At 43.4% G+C, this 18817-nt stretch overlaps 1 protein-coding gene across 6 annotated transcripts in view; it reads left to right on the top strand.

Moving 5' to 3' along the window:
- Window positions 1-18817, top strand: part of corin (corin, serine peptidase) — a 261008-nt gene that overhangs the window by 76116 nt on the left and 166075 nt on the right. For all 6 annotated transcript variants that reach the window (XM_068035959.1, XM_068036006.1, XM_068035969.1 and 3 more), the window contains exon 4: window positions 10533-10740. In XM_068035959.1, coding sequence (XP_067892060.1) covers window positions 10533-10740 — 208 coding nt within the window. The remainder of the gene's footprint in view (window positions 1-10532; window positions 10741-18817) is intronic.

The following is an 18817-nucleotide window of genomic DNA, read 5'->3' on the forward strand; positions in this document are numbered from 1 at the left end:
CTGGACGTTTTGTACCAGGAGGCAGTCACACCCCTTAGAATAGGGTCTTCTGATTTGGTCAGTGGTCAGGGACGGGAGAGTGTGATTGCAGCTGAGGCAGGTAAGGGGACCCAGAGGGGAGGAGTGCAGGAGCCTCAGCCTTTGCGATTGTCCAACAGGTTTGAAATTCTTTCAGTTTGTTTGGATGAGAGTGGGGGCTGCAGTGTGTATGAGCAACCTGACCATGGCACCATGGTACAGGAAGCCATTCAAGTGGAGGGGAAAAAAGGAATGTGGTAGTAGGGGACAGTATAGTTAGGGGGATTGACACTGTTCTCTGCAGCAAAGAGCGAGAGTCCAGACGGCATGTTGCCTGCCCGGTGCCAGGGTTCGGGGCATCTGCTCTGGGCTGGAGAGGAACTTACAGTGAGGGGGGGTGGGATTCAGTTGTTGTGGCCCATGTAGGTGCCAATGACATAGACAGGACAAGGAAAGAGGTTCTGCAGAGTCAGTATGAGGAACTAGGCACCACATTAAGAAGCAGAACCTCAAAGGTAATAATCTGGATTATTACCTGAGTCACGTGCAAATTGGCATAGGGCAAATAAGATTAGAGAAATTAATGCGTGGCTCAAAGAGTGGTGTGGTAGAAGTGGGTTCCGGTTCGTGGGGCACTGGCACCAGAACTGGAGAAAGTGGTGGCTGTACTGTTGGGACAGTCTACACCTGAACCATGCTAGGCCGGTGTTCTAGCGAGCTGCATAACTAGGGAAGCAGAGAGGGTTTTAAACTGAATAGTGGGGGCAGGGGATCAAATTTGGGAAGATATGGTAAATCAAGCAGTAGAGACAAGGCAAGAGAGAAAGGTATTAATATGGGAAATGATAAACAGACAGTGACAGGAAGGGACAGAGTGTACAAATCTAAGAGTAAATTAACTGATAAGGCTAGAGGTTACAAAAATAATAAAAAGATACAACTAAAAGCTCTGTATCTGAATGCACGTAGCATTCGAAACAAAACAGATGAACTGAGAACGCAAATAGAAATAAATGTGATCTGATAGCCATTACAGAGAAATGGCTGCAGGACGACATAGATTGGGACCTGAATATTGAAGGGTACTTGGCATTCAGGAAGGACAGGAAGCTAGGAAAAGGTTGAGGGGTAACTCTGTTAATTAATGATGGTATTAGTACAATAGAGAGGGATGACCTAAGTTCAGTAGACCAGGATGTAGAAGCAGTTTGGATAGAGATGAGAAATGATAAAGGCAACAAGTCACTTGTGGGAGTGGTGTACCAGCCATTTAAGATTAACTGTACTGTAGGTCGGGTAATAAAGGAAGAAATAATGGCAGCTTGTCAGAAAGGTGCAATGATAATTATGGGGGATTTTAACCTACATATAGACTGGAAAAATCAGATGGGCAGAGGTAGCCTAGATGAGGGACGTTTCTCATCGCTGCTCCGCGTAAAATTGCAGCAGGGGGGCAGGAGTGGGTCGGGACTGGACCCCCCCCCCCCCCCACCTCTCACTCAATTTTACCCCACCCAATACCCCCCTCCCCCGCAACCCCCCCCCCCCGGCCACCAGCCTGCTCATTTGGGGGCTGTAAAATTCTGGCCGAAGAGTCATTACAGCACTACAAGGAGGCCATTCGGCCCATCGAAGAAGTTTAAAAAGTTGCCAAAAAAGGTAATAAGCCTGAGGATTGGGAGCATTTTAGAATTCAGCATTTAGAATTCAACAAAGGAGGACCAAGGAACCGAAGAAGAGAAAATATAATATGAAAGTAAACTAGCGAGAAACATAAAAACGGACTGTAAAAGCTCCCAGAGGTATGTAAAAAGGAAAAGATTAGCAAAGACAAATGTGGGCCAACTGCAAGCAGGGACTGGAGCATTTATAATGGGGCATAAGGAAATGGCTGAGAAACTAAACAATACTTTGGCCGGGATTTTACAAAGCTCCCGACGTTGGGCTCCATGAGGTTAGGGGACCAGAAGATAGTTCCAGCAGCAGCCCGCCATGGAGCCCGATGCCGGGAGGGCTGGGGCCTATCTTCCTGGTGACGGCGAGGGTCCGTAGTGGCCCCCACTGCTGGGTGACGGGACCTGAATTAAAATATTCAAATTAGCAAAATGCATACATTTAAATAAAATTGACACCAATCTTACCGTCGGGCAGCGATCTTCTGAGTGGCAGCTGGCACTCTCATGCCTTCACTTTCCTGTCTGGGGAAAGCAGGCGCCACAGTGGTGGGGAAGGGAGGAACTTAACATTTTTAGTGTGGGGTAGGAGGGATGGGGTCAAACTTACATCATTAGTGTAGGGGATGGTGGGAAGGGTGACCTGTGCACTTCGTTCACTTTGGAGGGTGGGGGGGGGGGGGGGAAAGGTCAAGTATGGAAGGTAAGTGCTTTGGTGGGGTTAAGAGGGCAAATAATGAATTTTATTGTTATTGAGGGGTGGGGGGGGGGGGATAACTTTAAAAATTTTAATTCGCCGGTCGGGCTTTAAAAATGGTGGTGGGGGGTGGTAGTGGGGGTGTGGGGAGACCAAACTGGCATATTTTTGTGGGCCGCCACGAGGCAGATCATGGCGGTGTGCGGGCTGCCATTTTTTGCCTGTTGCTGCTCCCGGTGGCGGGTGCATAAATTCCAGCCCTTTGTGTCTGTATTCCGGAAGAAGGTACAAAAACTACCCAGGAATACTGGAGAACTAAGGGAATAGCAAGAATTAGTATTAGTAAAAAAAGTAGTACTGGAGAAATTAATGGGACAGAAAGTTGATGAATCCCCTGGACCTGATGATCTACATCCCAGAGTGTTGAAAGAGGTGTCTGTAGAGATAGTGGATGCTTTGGTGATCATCTTGCAAAATTCTACAGATTCTAGAACGGTTCCTGCAGATTGGATGGTAGCAAATGTAATTCCACTATTTAAGAAAGGGGGGAGAGAAGAAACCGGGAACTACAGACCTGTTAACCTGACATCAGTAGTAGGGAAAATGCTAGAATCTATTATAAAGGATGTGATAACTGGACAGTTGGTAAATAATGGTAGGATTGGGCAGGGTCAACATGGATTTATGGAAAGGAAATCACGTTTGACAAACCTGTTGGAGTTTTTTGAGGATGTAGCCAGCAAAATAGATAAGGAGGAACCAGTGGATGTGATGTATTTGGATTTTCAGAAAGCTTTCGATAAGGTCCCACATAGGAGGATAGTAAGCAAAATTAGAGGACATGGGATTGGGAAGTAATATACTGGCATGGATTGAGAATTGGTTAATGGACAGAAAAAAGAGTAGGAATAAATGGGTCATTCTCAGGTTGACAGGCTATGACTAGTGGGGTACCACAAGGATAAGTGCTTGGGCCCCAGCTATTCAAAATCTATATCAATGATTTGGATGTGGGGACCAAATGTAATATTTCCAAGTTTGCTGATGACACAAAGTTAGGTGGGAATGTGAGTTGTAAGGAGGATGCAAAGAGGCTTCAAGGGGATTTAGACAGGTTACGTGCGTGGGTGAGAAGAGAGCAGATGGAATATAATGTGGAAAAATGTGAAGTTATCCACTTTGGTAGGAAAAACAGAAATACAGAGTATTTCTTAACTGGTGAGAAATTGAGAAGTGTTGCTGTCCAAAGGACCTGGGTGTCCTTGTTCACGAGTCACTGAAAGCTAACATGTAGGTGCAGCAAGCAGTTCGGAAGGTAAATGGTATGTTGGCCTTTATTGCAAGTGGATTTGAGTACAGGAGTAAAGAAGTCTTGCTATAATAGTATAGAGTCTTGGTGAGACCATACCTGGAGTATTGTGTACAGTTTTGGTCTCCTTACCTAAGGAAAGATATACTTGCCATAGAGGGAGGGCAACGAAGGTTTGCCAGACTAATCCCTGGGATGATGGGATTATCCTATGAGGAGAAATTGAGGAGAGTGGGCCTATATTCTCTAGAGTTTAGAAGAATAAGAAGTGATCTCAGTGAAGCAGACAAAATTCTTACAGGGGCCAACAGGGTAGATGCAGGAAGGCTGTTTTCCCGGCTGGGGTGTGTCGAGAACCAGGGGAAACACAGTCTCAGGGTCAGAGGTAGGACTGAGATGAGGAGGAATTTCTTAATTCAGAGGATGGTGAATCTGGAATTCTCTACCTGAGAGGGCGGTGGAGGCTCAGTTATTGAGTATATTCAAGAGCAAGATCGATTGATTTCTAGATACTGAAGATATCAAAGGATATGGGGATAGTACGGGAAAATGGCATTGAGTTAGAAGATCAACCGTGATCTGGTTGAATGGTGGAGCAGAGCTGAATGGCCCACTGCTGCTCCTATTTCCTATGTTCCTATGAATCCATGCTGGATCTCTTGTAGAATGATCCAGTCGGTCCTATTGGCCTGTTTTATTCCCATAGCCCTGCAAATTTATTTCCCTCAAGTGCTCATCCAATTTCCTTTTGAAATCCTGGATCGAGTCCTCTTCCACCACCCTCATGGGCAGAGAGCTCCAGGTCATTCCCACTCACTGTGTAAAAAAGTTCTTTCTCACATTACTCCCCTGCATCTCTTGCCCAAAACCTTAAATTTGTGTCCCCTAGTCCTTGTCGATCAGCTAATGGGAACAGCTTTTCACTGTCTACCTTATCTAAACGTTTCATAATCTTGTACACATCTATCAAACCTCCCCTCAATTTCCTTTGCTCCAAAAGCAACCACCCCAGCTTCTCTAGCCTAATCTTGTAACTAAAAACCCCATCCCTGGAACCATTCTGGTAAATCTCCTCTGCACCCTCTCAAGGACCCTCACATCCTTCTGAAAGTGTGTTTACCAGAACTGGGCACAATACTGTGGCCTAATCAGAGCTTTATATAGATTCAGCAAAACTTCCCTGCTTTTGTTCTTATGAAGCGCAAGACCCCATATGCTTTGCTAATAACACTCAATATGGGCTGGATTTTAAGACCGGTGACGAGCTCAAAAAATGGCGGCCTACCTGTGCGGGCCACACACCTAAGTGCTGCCGCAATCATAAGCGCGGTGTCTCATTTAAATAACCAGGGCAGCCCGCATTCCCCACCCCCTCCGATCACGTGGAGGGGGCGGGCTGTCTGTTCCCGGCAATGGCGTCAGCTGCCTATGTGCAGGCACTGACGCCATTTTTACAGGGCTGTCAGCCCTGCCGGCTTATTTAAATATTTAAAGACGTATTCAATATAATTAAATAAATACATTTCTTTCGCTCCTCTCCCATCCCCAATAGCAATTACACTAACTATTTGCCCTTCCTCCTCCCCAAATACTTACCCTTTAACATCTGACCTCCCCCGCCTCCCCCACCAAACTGCACAAAGTTTAAAGAAAACCCTTCCCAGCATCCCCAACACCAATGACGCTTATTTGACCCCGTTCCCCCCCCCCCCACCACACTGATAAACTTACCACCTCCCCCCCTCCCCCCCTCCCCACCAGTTTACCCAAACGGGGATCCGAAAGCATGGGAGTGCCAGCCGCCGCACTGAAGATCGCGGTAGGCCCTCTAAATCTGAGATAAGTATATGTAACTGCATTAATTTTATTAATTTGAATTTGGTGATTGTGGTCCCATCGCCAAGTGGCGTGGGGAGAACATAAGAAATAGGAGCGGGAGTAGGCCATTCAGCCCCTCAAGCCTGCCCCACCATTCAATAAGATCATGGCTGATCTGTCCCAGGCCTCAACTCCTCTTTCGGGCCTGCTCCGCCTAACCCTCGACTCCCCAAGATTTCAAAATTCTATCTGCCTCCTCCGTAAATACATTTAGTGACCTAGCCTCCACAACTCTCTGAGGCAGAGAATTCCAGAGATTCACCACCCTCTGAGAAGAGATTCCTTCGCATCTCAGTTTTAAATGTGTGCCCCCTTATTCTGTAATTATGTCCCCTAGTTCGAGATTCCCCCACTAGTGGAAACATCTTCTCAACATCTACCCTGTCAAGCCCCCTTAAAATCTGTTATTTTTCTATAAGATCACCTCTCGTTCTTCTCAACTCCAATGAATAAAGGCCTAACCTGTTTAGCCATTCTTGATAAGACAACCCCTTCATCCCAGGAATCAGCCTAGTGAACCTTTTCTGAACTGCCTCCAATGCTAGTATATCCTTCTTTAAATAAGGGGACCAAAACTGTACGCAGTACTCCAGGTGTGACCTCACCAACACACTGTACAGTTGTAACAGAACTTCCCTATTTCTAAACCCTAACCCCCTAGCAATAAAGGCCAAAATTCCATTTGCCTTCCTAATTACTTGCTGCACCTGCATGCTAACCTTTTGTGTTTCATGTACAAGAACACCCAGATCCCTCTGTACTGCAGTATTTTGTAGTCTTTCTCCAGCTAAATAATAATCTGCCTTTTTATTCTTCCTACCAAAGTGGATGACCTCACACTTTCCCACATTGAACACCATCTGCCAAGTTTTTGTCCACTCACTTAGCCTATCTATATCCCTTTGCAAATTCTTTGTGTCCTCATCACAACATGCCTTCCCACCTATTTTTGTATCATCAGCAAATTTGGATACACTACACTCTGTCCCATCCTCCATGTCATTAATATAGATCGTAAATAGTTGAGGCCCTAGGACTGATCCTTGTGGCACCCCACTAGTTACGGCTTTCCAAACTGAAAAAGACCCATTGATCCCGACTCTCTGCCTTCTGTGTGTTAGCTAATCCTCAATACATGCCAACTCCCTGTGTCTGCATGGGTTTCCTCCGGGTGCTCCAGTTTCCTCCCACATGCCAAAGACTTGCAGGTTGATAGGTAAATTGGCCATTAGTAATTGCCCCTAGTATAGGTAGGTGGTAGGGAAATATAGGGACAGGTGGGGATGTGGTAGGAATATGGAATTAGTGTAGGATTAGTATAAATGGGTGGTTGATGGTCGGCACAGACTCGGTGGGCCGAAGGGCCTGTTTCAGTGCTGTATCTCTAAACATTACCTCCAATACCCTGAGCTCTTATTTTGTGCATTAACCTTTTATGTGGCACCTTATCAAATGTCTTCTGAAAATCCAAATACACTACATCTACTGGTTCCCCTTTATCCACTCTGCTTGTTATATCCTCAAAGAACTCTAACAAATTTGTCGAAAATGATTTCCCTTTCATAAAACCATGTTGACTCTGATTGCATTATGTCTTTCTAAATGTCCTGCTATTTCTTTCTTTGATAATGGACTCTAACATTTTCCCAATGACTGATGTTAAGCTAACTGGTCTGTAGTTTCCTGCTTTTTGTCTCCCTCCTTTCTTGAATAGGGGTGTCACATTAACAGTTTTCCAATCCGCTGGTACCCTACCAGAATCCAGTGAGTTTTGGTATGTTATGACCAATCTCCACTATCTCTGCAGCCACTTCTTTTAAAACCCTTGGATGCAGGCCATCAGGTCCTGGTGACTTGTCTGCCTTTAGTCCCTTCAGTTTGTCCAGCACCTTTTCCCTCATGATGGAGATTGTTAGAAGTTCTTCCCTCTCATTTACACCTTGCTCATCTATTATTGTTGGGATGTTTATCGTGTCCTCCACCGTGAAGACCGATGCAAAATATTGGTTTAAATTATCTGCCATTTCCCTGTTCCCTGTTATTAATTCCCCAGTCTCATCCTCTAAGGGTCCCACACTTACTTTAGCTACTCTCTTCCCTTTAATATACCTGTGGAAGCTCTTACTGTTTGTTTTTATATTTCTTGCCAATTTACTCTCATCAATTTTCTCCCTCTTTATTAGCTTTTTAGTCATCTGCTGCCTGTTTCTAAAAAATTCCCAATTTTCTGGCCGACCACTCATTTTCGCCACATTGTACGCCTTTGTTTTTGATTTGATACTCTCCTTAACTTCCTTTGTTATCCACGGGTTGTTCATCGTTCTCTTCGAGTCCTTCCTTCTGACTGGAATAAATGTTTGCAGAGTGCAACGAAATACCTGCTTAAATGTCTGCGACTGTTCATTTACTGACTTCCCCTGTAGTCTATCTTCCCAGCCCTCTTTCTTCATACCTCTGTAATTGCCCTTGTTTAAGTTGAAGACACTGATTTGAGACCCGAGTTGCTCACCCTCAAACTGAATTTGAAATTCTACCACGTTATGATCGCTTCCCCTAAAGGATCCTTAACTATGAGATCGCTTATTAATCCTACCTCATTACACATTACCAAATCTAAAATAGCCTGTTCCCTGATAGGTTCTGTGACATATTGCTCTAAGTAACAATCCCTGAGGCACCCTACAAATTAGTTTTCCATGCTACCCTTGCCAATTTGACTTGTCCAGTCTATATGCAGATTAAAATCACCCATGATAATTGCAGTGCCCTTCTTACACGCCTCCATTATTTCCTGATTAATATCTTGTCCTACAGAGAGGCTACTCTTCGGGGGCCTATAGACCATTCCCACCCGTGATTTCTTTCCCTTACTATTCCTTATTTCCACCCAAACTGATTCTACATCACTATCTATTACACCTATATCATTACTCACAACTGCACTGCTGCCTTCCTTTAATAACAAAGCTACCCCACCTTTTTCCTTTCTGCCTATTCTTCCTGCCGATGTCAAGGTCTGTGGCAGGCCTCATCCAGAGTCATCTTCAGGCCCCACCCCACCATGGATCTCGACATCGAGGGCTGCTTAAAATCCAGCCCTATGTCTTGCCACCTTCAAAGATCTATGCACATGAACCCCCAGATCCCTCTGCCCCTGCACACTCATAGGAACATATGGATTAGGAGCAGAAGTATTTAGGACGACCCCTAATTTTAAAACAGTGCCCCCTAGTTCAGGACTCACCCACAAGAAGAAACATCCATTCCATATCCACCTTGTCAAGACTGTTCAGGACCTTATATACTTTAATCAAGTGTCCCCTCACTCTTCTAACCTCCAGTAAAAATAAGGCCAGTCTTTCCAACCTTTCCTCATAAGACAACTGCATCACCTCACATTTCTCTGTATTAAATTCCATCTGCCACTTTTCTGCCCATTCTGCTAGTCTATCTATGTCCTGTTGCAGTCGATTGGTATCATCCTCACTCTTTGCCACACTTCCAAGTTTGGTATCATTGGCAAATTTTTACATTTTACTCTGTATTCCAAGATCCAAGTAATTTACATATATCAAAAAAAAGCAGTGGTCCTAGCACTGACCTCTGGGGAGCACCACTGTCTACCATCCTCTAGTCTGAAAAACAACCATTTACTACAACTCAATGTTTTCTGTCCTTAAGCCAATTTTTAAATCCAAGTTGGCACTGACTCTCCTATTCCATGAGACCCAATTTTGTTAACCATTCTTTTATGTGGTACCTTGTCAAAAGATTTCTTTAAATCCATTTGGAAAACATCTATTGCATTCCCTTCATCAACCTTCACTGTTACTTCATCAAAAAATTCAATTAGATTAGGCAAGCACGATCTGCCTTTTACAAATCCATGCTGGCTGTCCTGAATTAATGCAAACCTCTACAAGTACTTGTTGATTTTTTTCGGCCTGATTATTGTTTCTCAAATTTACCCACCACTGATGTTAAACTAACCAGCCTACAGTTACTAGGAATGTCCTTGCATCCTTTCTTGAATAAGGGTGTCATATTTGCCATTCTCCAGTCCTCTGGTACCTCCCCCATACCTAGGGAAGATTGGATGATTATGGCAAGCCCTTTCGCTATCTCCAACCCCACTTCCTTTACTAGCCTGGGATACAAGCCACCCGGACCAGGCGACTGATCCGCTCTAAGCCTAGCCAGCCTGTACATCCTGTCTATCAATTTTCACCTCATCCATTACCTCTACCATCTTCGCTTCTATCGATATTTTTTCAGCATCCTCTTCCTTAGTAAACACTGAGACAAAGTACTCATTAAGTATTCTAGCCTCGCCCTGCACTTCCATGCATATATCACCCTTTTTGTCCCTAATAGGACACACCCCACCTCAGAACAATATTCAGAACAATTATTGGTGGAGTTCAGTTTGTTATGGTCAATCTAATCAATTGGGACCTTTTTTTTAGATATTTCTCTGTACATATCTTTGACATGTATACTTAGAGGATTTGTCCAAAGAAGTGCAGATTTTTGATAATTATCTTTGATATTGAAATTAGAATTTATAATCTATTTATAATTGTTAATTAGGTGTATTGTTAATCATTTGGTGAAATTAATTTAACTTGGAAAGTTTCTGAATCTTTACGACAAGGAGTGGTTAATGATTTTTATTGTCAAATTCACAAGAAACATATTAGAAGTGGCTGAGCACTTAGGACATACTTAAAATGTAAGTTTTGTATTTTGAGAATGTTAACTGTGCTCAAATAACTGGTTTTCTGTGCATGGCCTGTCATCTTTATTTAATTTGTTTGAAAATATAATTTTGCACATTTATGTTTTTTCCATCCAACTTCCAAAATTGAGTCTTCATTCTCAAATGTGATATCTGCACATGGTTTTTAAAAAGATGAAAATTTTAATTTTTGTTTATATTGTCTATCTATTCCTACAGGTGCCTGTAACAATGTAAGTTACAGCCTATGTGAAATGTTGCCTTATAATCAGACTACTGTACCATCCTATCTCTCAAACTTCAGCATCACGGATATGGAAATGCTCATCCGTTTCTTCAGTCAGCTTAATCTCTTGCGCTGCTATCAACATATCATGCTGTTCGGCTGCAGCATTGCTCTTCCAGAGTGTATTAACAGCACTAAGAGGTATGTGAGCAGGAAAACCACCAGCTTTGGATTTGTGCATAGTGAGTGGTGTCCTGCCTGTGTTTATTGCAACTGTTAGCTTGATAATTACACGATGTAATATTATTGTACAAATGCTTAATGCATTAGTATCAAAATTCTTTCCCTGCTCTTTTAATGGAGGTCAATGCCTTCATTAAAATAGTAAAGAGAGGAATTTGATATGAATGCATTAATTATTTGCATGAAAATACTGCATAATGTATGCAATAAGAAAAGGTCGATGCTTATTGAACCATTACCTGATCTGCACTTGGGTCACTGCTCACACTGCTGTGTGAGACTGCTGGTAGCGTGTCACCATTGGCAATTTTCCAATTTCTCCTTCACCTTCACCCTTTGCCCACTATGGGACAGGCACAGCTCAACTCAGCTTCCTCATCAACAAGACTAACTATGGTGTGTAAATTGAATTTAAGTGCAGTAGTGTTGTGTTGGTTTTCCAAAGTACTACTCAATCATTTAATATATCTGGCAAGGTTTTATCCCTTCATGCGAGCAAATCCTCTTAATTTGGATATGAGTTTTCTGTTTGGAGTTTTAACCACGTTATCAGTTATTTAGAAAATCTCCTGTAAACGTCATTTTAGTGACTGCACTTTGAACCTAACTCTCCTGTTCATTCTCTCTAAGCCCCAGAGAAGCTGTAAACAGCCGAGTGACGACCAGTTGTGTATTTTTAATTTTAAATTTATTAAAAATACAGTTACATTCCTCCTTAACTTTCATTGGATCTTTGTTCATGATATTATTTACCAGTGAATCAATCCCTTTTCTTTCATTTAGCTAATCTGCCTATATTTTTTTATAGATCCTTTGTCCTGTCTTGTAAAATACCTTGTTAATGTTTCACTCCTCCCGTATGCCGCTTCAAATTGTCGTTTATTGTAATGATTTGTTTAGCTGTAGGTCCGGAATTTCCTCAGAGCTATTCCCACTCCGCCACTCTAACTTTGGTGTAAGTAAAGCAGAAACTCCACATTTCCGTACATAATTTACGTAAACAGGGCTTCCATCGCACTGTCGGTAAAGTTACGGCAGAGCAGTAAAATCCTTGAACCACAACATTTCATAGTGCATACCCATCAGCCTTTTTCTGTAGTCTGCCCTATCAAAGTGCTCATCCAAGTCCTCTGCAGCAGAACTCATGCGTGACCTCACCCTCCGGCAAGCTGGCACCTGTGCTATCCTTAGCCACTGTCCTGGCTGCAGGCCACTCATGCCGGGTGTCCCACCACGTGCAGATCCCACCTCTATGCTATCTTCTTAAATTACACGCAGTGTCAATGTCTGACCTGATGATGTGAATGTGGAGTAATCAGTTCATCCATGAACTTATTGAATGTTGGAGCAGGCTTGAGGGGTCGAGTGGCCTACTGCTGCTCCTAACTTGTAAATCGAGTGAAGGTGTTTCTTCATTGTCAGTGTCATCTTGCTCTTCCACCTCTTGCTGTTTTGCTGTTCCACCACTGCCGGACAAGGTGGCAGTTCTTGGGTATCTGAAAGGAGAAAGGCACAAGAGTAGTATTGTGGTATGGGGTGGGGGAGAAAGCAAGAGGTGTATGCTCACACCATCTGCAGCTTGTAAATCAGAACAGATAATGGGATGAGAGGGAAGTGAGATGTGAGAAGGAGGATTAGCTATGAGGATACCATCACCACCTATGGTTTCAGCTCCACCACTGGACACAGCCTCAGAAATGGCTGCTCCAGTGATAGTGAGCACCATCCCTTCTGTGGGGGATAAGACATGCAGGTGCGTCTGTTCCTTGCTGGTTAGCTCCTGCTGCCTTCAGTTGTGCGCCACTTTGCAGGCAAGAGAGAGGGAAATGTGTGGTGTAATGTGTTTGGGTGATGTTGCCATCATGTTTGAATAGCTGACTTTGACACAGATTGTTGGTCGGTGAGAAATTCTTTCTCAGAGGGTTGTGCGACTTTGGAACTCCTAGCCTCAGAAGGTGGTGGAGGCAGGGTGGCTGAATATTTTTAAGACGGAGATAGATAGATTCTTGTTAGGCAAGGGAATCAAAGGTTATCGGGGGTAGATGAGAATGTGGAATTCGAAACGCAAATAGATCAACCACGATCTTATTGAATGGCGGAGCAGGCTCGAGGGGTTGAATGGGCTACTTCTCCTAATTCGTATGTGAGTGAAGGTTGTGTGCTGCATTGAGCAATGTGTGAGGCTAATGGTGCAGTTGGTAGGATATCACATTTGAGGATGAATTCATTGGCCTTGACCATTTTGTTGCAACACTGCATCCAGGTCATTGAGGCTTGACTTCTGACATTGACCACCACAGCAATCTGCAGACCTAGCTAAAGTGAACTGGCAAATCAGGTTAAGGGATAGCTCAATAAAGATGCAGTGGCAGACATTTAAGGTGATATTTCAGAATACACAGAATAGATGCATTTCAACGAGAAAGAAAAATTCCAAGGGTGGAATCCACCATCCATGGTTAACTAAAACAGTTAAAGATAGAATCAAACTTAAAGAAAAAGCTATAATTGTGCAAAGATGGGAGGCAGATCAGAAGATTGGACAGAATATAAAAAATAGCAAAGAATGACTAAAAGATTAATAAGGAAGGTAAAATTAGAGTACGAGAGAAAGCTAGCTAAAAATATAAAGACAGGTAGTAAGAGTTTCTATAGATATTTAAAAAAGAAAAGAGTTAACAATATTTATATATTCACAATATATATCAATGATTTAGATGAGGGAACTAAATGTAATATCTCCAAATTTGCAGATGACACAAAACTGGGTGGGAGGGTGAGTTTTGAGGAAGATGCAGAGAGGCTTCAACGTGATTTGGACAAGTTGAGTGAGTGGACAAATGCATGGCAGATGCAGTATAATGTGGATGAATGTGAAGTTATGCACTTTGGTAGCAAAAACAGGAAGGCAGATTATTATCTGAATAGCTATAAACTGAGAGAGGGGAATATGCAGCAAGCCCTGGGTGTTCTCGTACACCAGTCGCTGAAGGTAAGCATGCAGGTGCAACAGGAGGTAAAAAATGCAAATGGTATGTTGGCCTTCATAGCGAAAGGATTCGAGTATGGATGTCTTACTGCAATTATACAGGGCCTTGGTGAGGCCATACCTGGAATATTGTGTGCAGTTTTGGTCTCCTTATCTGAGGAAGGATGTTCTTGCTATAGAGGGAGTGCAGCGAAGGTTTACCAGACTGATTCCTGGGATGGCGGGACTGACGTATAAGGAAAGATTGAGTCAGTCAGGATTATATTCACTGGAGTTCAGAAGAGTGAGGGGGGATCTCATAGAAGCCTACAAAATTCTAACAGGACTTGACAGGGTAGATGCAGGAAGGATGTTCCCAATGGTGGGGGAGTCCAGAACCAGGGGTCATAGTCTAAGAATATGGGGTAAACCATTCAGGACTGAGATGAGGAGAAATTTCTTCACCCAGAGAGTGGTGAGCCTGTGGTATTTGCTACCACAGAAAGCAGTTGAGGCCAAAACATTGAATGTTTTCAAGAAGGAGTTAGATATAGCTCTTGGGTTTAAAAGGATCAAAGGGTATGGGGCGAAAGCGGGAGCAGGCTACTGAGTTGAATGATCAGCCATGATCATAATGAATGGCGGAGCAGGCTTGAAGGGCCGAATGGCCTACTTCTGCTCCTATTTTCTATGTTTCTATGTTAACAAAGTGAGCGTTGGTGCTATAGTAAGTAAGTCTGGGGAATTAATAGTGTATAATGAGGAGATGGCAGATGAATTGAACAGATATTTTGCATCGGTCTTCACTATTGAAGATACAAGTAACATCCCAGTATTAGCTGTAAGTCAGGAAATGGAAGGGAGGGAGGAACGCGAGAAAATTAGAATCAGCAGGGATGTGGTACTGAACAAATTGTTGGAGTTGCGGGCTGACAAGTCCCCGGGTCCTGATGGACTTCATCCTACGGTGTTAAAAGAAGAAACTACAGGCCAGTTAGCTTAACATCTGTCTTAGGGAAAATGTTAGAAGCTGTTATTAAAGACGATATAGCAGGGCATTTCTAAAAATTCAAGGTAATCAGGCAGAGTCAACATGGGTTTGTGAAAGGGAAATCATGCTTAACCAATTTATTGTATTTCTTTGAGGGAGTTACATGTGCTGTGGATAATGGGGAACCGGTGAATGTTTAGATTAGAGATACAGCACTGAAACAGGCCCTTCGGCCCACCGAGTCTGTGCCGAACATCAACCACCCATTTATACTAATCCTACACTAATCCCATATTCCTACCAAACATCCCCACCTGTCCCTATATTTCCCTACCACCTACCTATACTAGTGACAATTTATAATGGCCAATTTACCTATCAACCTGCAAGTCTTTTGGCTTGTGGGAGGAAACCGGAGCACCCGGAGAAAACCCACGCAGACACAGGGAGAACTTGCAAACTCCACACAGGCAGTACCCGGAATCGAACCCGGGTCCCTGGAGCTGTGAGGCTGCGGTGCTAACCACTGCGCCACTGTGCCGCCCCTTAGATTTCCAGAATGCATTTGATAAAGTGCCACATCAAAGGTGATTGCGGAAAATAAAAGCTCATGGTGTAGGGGGTACTACATATTGGCATGGATAAAAGAAAGACTAGCTAAAAGAAAACAGAGTAGGCATAAATGGGTCATTTTCTGGTTGGCAAGATGTAACGAGTGGTGTGCCACAGGGATCAGTGCTGGGACCTCAACTTTTTACAATTTATGTAAATGACGTAGTTGAAGAGACTGAAGGTATGGTTGCTAAATTTGCTGATGACACAAAGATAGGTAGGAAAGTAACTTGTGAAGAGGATATATAGGGGCTACAAAGGGATATAGATAGGTTAAGTGAGTGGGCAAAGACCTGGCAAATGGAGTATAATGTGGGGAAGTATGAAATTGTCCACTTTGGCAGGAAGAATAAAAAAGAAGCATATTATCTAAATGGTGAGAGATTGGAGAGCTCTGAGATGCAGGGGGATCTGGGTGTCCTAGTGCATGAATCACAAAAGGTTAGTATGCAGGTACAGTATGTAATTAGAAAAGCTAATAGAATGTTGTCGTTTGTTGTGAGGGGAATTGAATACAAAAGTAGGGAGGTTATGCTTCAGCTAGACAGGGCAGTGGTGAGACCACATCTGGCGTATTGTGTACAGTATTGGTCTCCTTATTTAAGGAAGGATGTAAATGCATTGGAAGCAGTACAGAGAAGGTTTACTAGATTAATACCTGGAATTGGCGGGCTGTCAACCTGAAAGATTGAACAGGCTAAGCTTGTATCCGCTGGAATTTGGAAGAGTAAGAGGCGACTTGATTGAAACATATAAGATCCTGAGGGGTCTTGATGGGGTGGATGTGGAAAGGATGTTTCCCCTTGTGGGAGAATCTAGAAGTAGGGGTCACTGTTTAAAAATAAGAGGTTGCCCATTCAAGACAGGAGATGAGAAATTTTTTCTCTCTGAGGGTCGTGAGTCTTTGCAATTCTGTTCCTCAAAAGGCAGTGCAAGCAAAGTCTTTGAATATTTTTAAGGCAGACGCAGATCGATTCTTGATAAGCGGGGGGGGGGGGGGTGAAAGGTTATTGGGGGTAGGTGGAAATGTGGAGTAATCAGTTCAGCCATGAACTTATTGAATGGCGGAGCAGGCTGGAAGGGCTGAGTGACATACTCCTGCTCCTAATTCGTATGTCTGTATGATCCCACTGCTTTCTGAACATTTGTCTGAAGGGCCATCTAGCCCCCTATGGACACAGCACTTCTCCTTTCCACCTCCTCCACCAAGGCCTTTAATGCATCATCTGAGAACTTTAGGCCCTGCTGCCTCCCATTTTGTGCCATTATTCAGTCTTTTTCCAAGTCAGAGTGACTTGTACAAGAACTTCAACACCTGCTCCAGTCACAATGCACCTTCCCGTTTAAGAGGTGCAGGCTAGCTTTAAGTGGTGCTACTCCCTCACAATCTTGGGGCCCCCTGCTGAGGTGTGCAGCCACTCAACAGTGGATTTAGCACTGGCTGCACGCAGCAATCGTGGTAATGTGCAGACAGCACAGCATTGGCATGCTAATTGTGTCACATCAAATGGGGGCACGATAATCGGGCAACGCGGTCTCACACATGTTTTTGAGGGCTGTCTAATTTAGTCCTCAATGAACCTTATGCACTCCACTGTGAACGGCTGCCAACCATGTAGCTGTTAACCAGATGCCTGCCCATGCACTAATGGCCTGCTACCCGACCCGATCCCGAACCCGACGACGTGGGTCGGGTCAGGCCCCTCTTCCAGGTCCGGCTTTCGTGCTTGGCTCGGGTCAGGTCGAGTCCGGGTCGGGCTGGACACAAATGGTAAGTGCTCTGCCAGTAAGTATTGAAATTAAAATAACGTACCTGAGCTGGGAGTCCGGGACGAAACTGAGTCTGCGCAGTGAGTGAGTGACGTTACAATGACATCATCACGCGTGCACAGCAGCTTCCTGCAGTTTCGGTGTCAGGAAGGTAAGTAAAGGGATGGTCGGGTCGTGTCGGAGTCGGGCTCGGGTCGGGTCGGACTCGGGGGGAAAATCGGTGGGACTTGGGCCAGTCGGGCTTGGGTCTGCTGTGGTTTAGTTGGGTTCGGGTCAGGTCTTTTTCCTGGCCTGAGCAGGCCTTTACCATGCACTGCCACTTGTTGTCTGTCAACCAACCATTTACCAATCTATTTTAATACATTTCCATGAATCAAATAGGGCTTGGACATTATGTAAAAGTCTATTATGTGGGACAGTGTCAAATACCTTCCTGAAATTCTAGTAGATCATATTTATTAAGTCTGTCATTTCCGCAAAGAAATCTAATAAATTAGTTAAGCACAATCACCCACTCCTAAAGCCATGCTGATTAGCTTGGATTAGCTCATGCTTCTCAAGATTCCTCCTTATCCCTTGTAATACTTGTAAACACTGGAAGTAAAGGTTGCAGGTCTATAATTGGATAGTTCATCCCATGCTCATTTTTTTGAAGATAGTTCATCCATTGACCAATTTTTGAATTTGCCTTTTTGCAATAGTCCAGATTTTGCCTGAGTGCAATGAACTCTGAAAATATCCGCAGGTTGCCTTGCGAATTCTCAAGGAAATTCCCCCCTGGTATGGTGAATAATTAAGACTCTGGTATACAATTATGACCCAGTTAGGACAGAAATTATTGTTAGTTTTGTTAAAGTACTCACAGTAAATTCCTCTCCTAGCTATTTTAACAGATATATTAATATTAAATTGATTAACATCTCTTTAAAATAGTGGAGAAAGGAATTTGGCCCAAGTGAATTAAACATTTTATAATTTCGCTGACAGTAATTTCTATTCTATTGATTCAAACATTATGACTTGAACTTAGGTTTTATAGCAAACATTTGTGGGTATATTTTTCTCTTCTCATGAATAATAATTTGCCCTTACATTGTAAAAATTAATGAACCCAAATCAAGATCGTGTATGTGCAGTATGCATTTTTGCTTGATGGGGGTGTGGAGGGGAGGGGGTGGAGCCCACCAACTTGTACTGCACTCAAACAGCACAGCTGTATGTGATTGATCAACCCAACTAAGAATGGATCATCGAATACCTCAGAAGAAGTAAGCAGAAAATGCGATGACTTAGAAGAAAGGTTTGGTAAGAATACCATCGTTTTGTAAGCAGGACTTTGCAGTGTCTTTTTAACAAAATCCATGAAAGAAATGAAATTATAAGATTGTGAAATGAATGAATATAATGACAAAGTACACTAAGCTGTTCTTTTATCTGCCATTGAAGGAATTGCTACGACCCAGTAAGAAAGGTGTCTGGGCGTCCCTCTCAGCCTTCACCTGGTTTTACCGTAACAAGGTTTAATTTTAAACACACTGTGTATTTAGCTTCCCCTTGGTGAATCCTTGTTCACTGCTTTCCAATTATAAGGCAAAGAAACCAGCACAAACAGGATTTCGTAGGTCTAAAGAGGAAAAGTTGAAATTTATTAAACTTGAACTTAAACTCTAATTCGGTTGACGCCTACGGATACA

This window comes from Heterodontus francisci, chromosome 1, assembly GCF_036365525.1.
Source record: "Heterodontus francisci isolate sHetFra1 chromosome 1, sHetFra1.hap1, whole genome shotgun sequence".
NCBI classification, from domain to species: Eukaryota; Metazoa; Chordata; class Chondrichthyes; order Heterodontiformes; family Heterodontidae; genus Heterodontus; species Heterodontus francisci.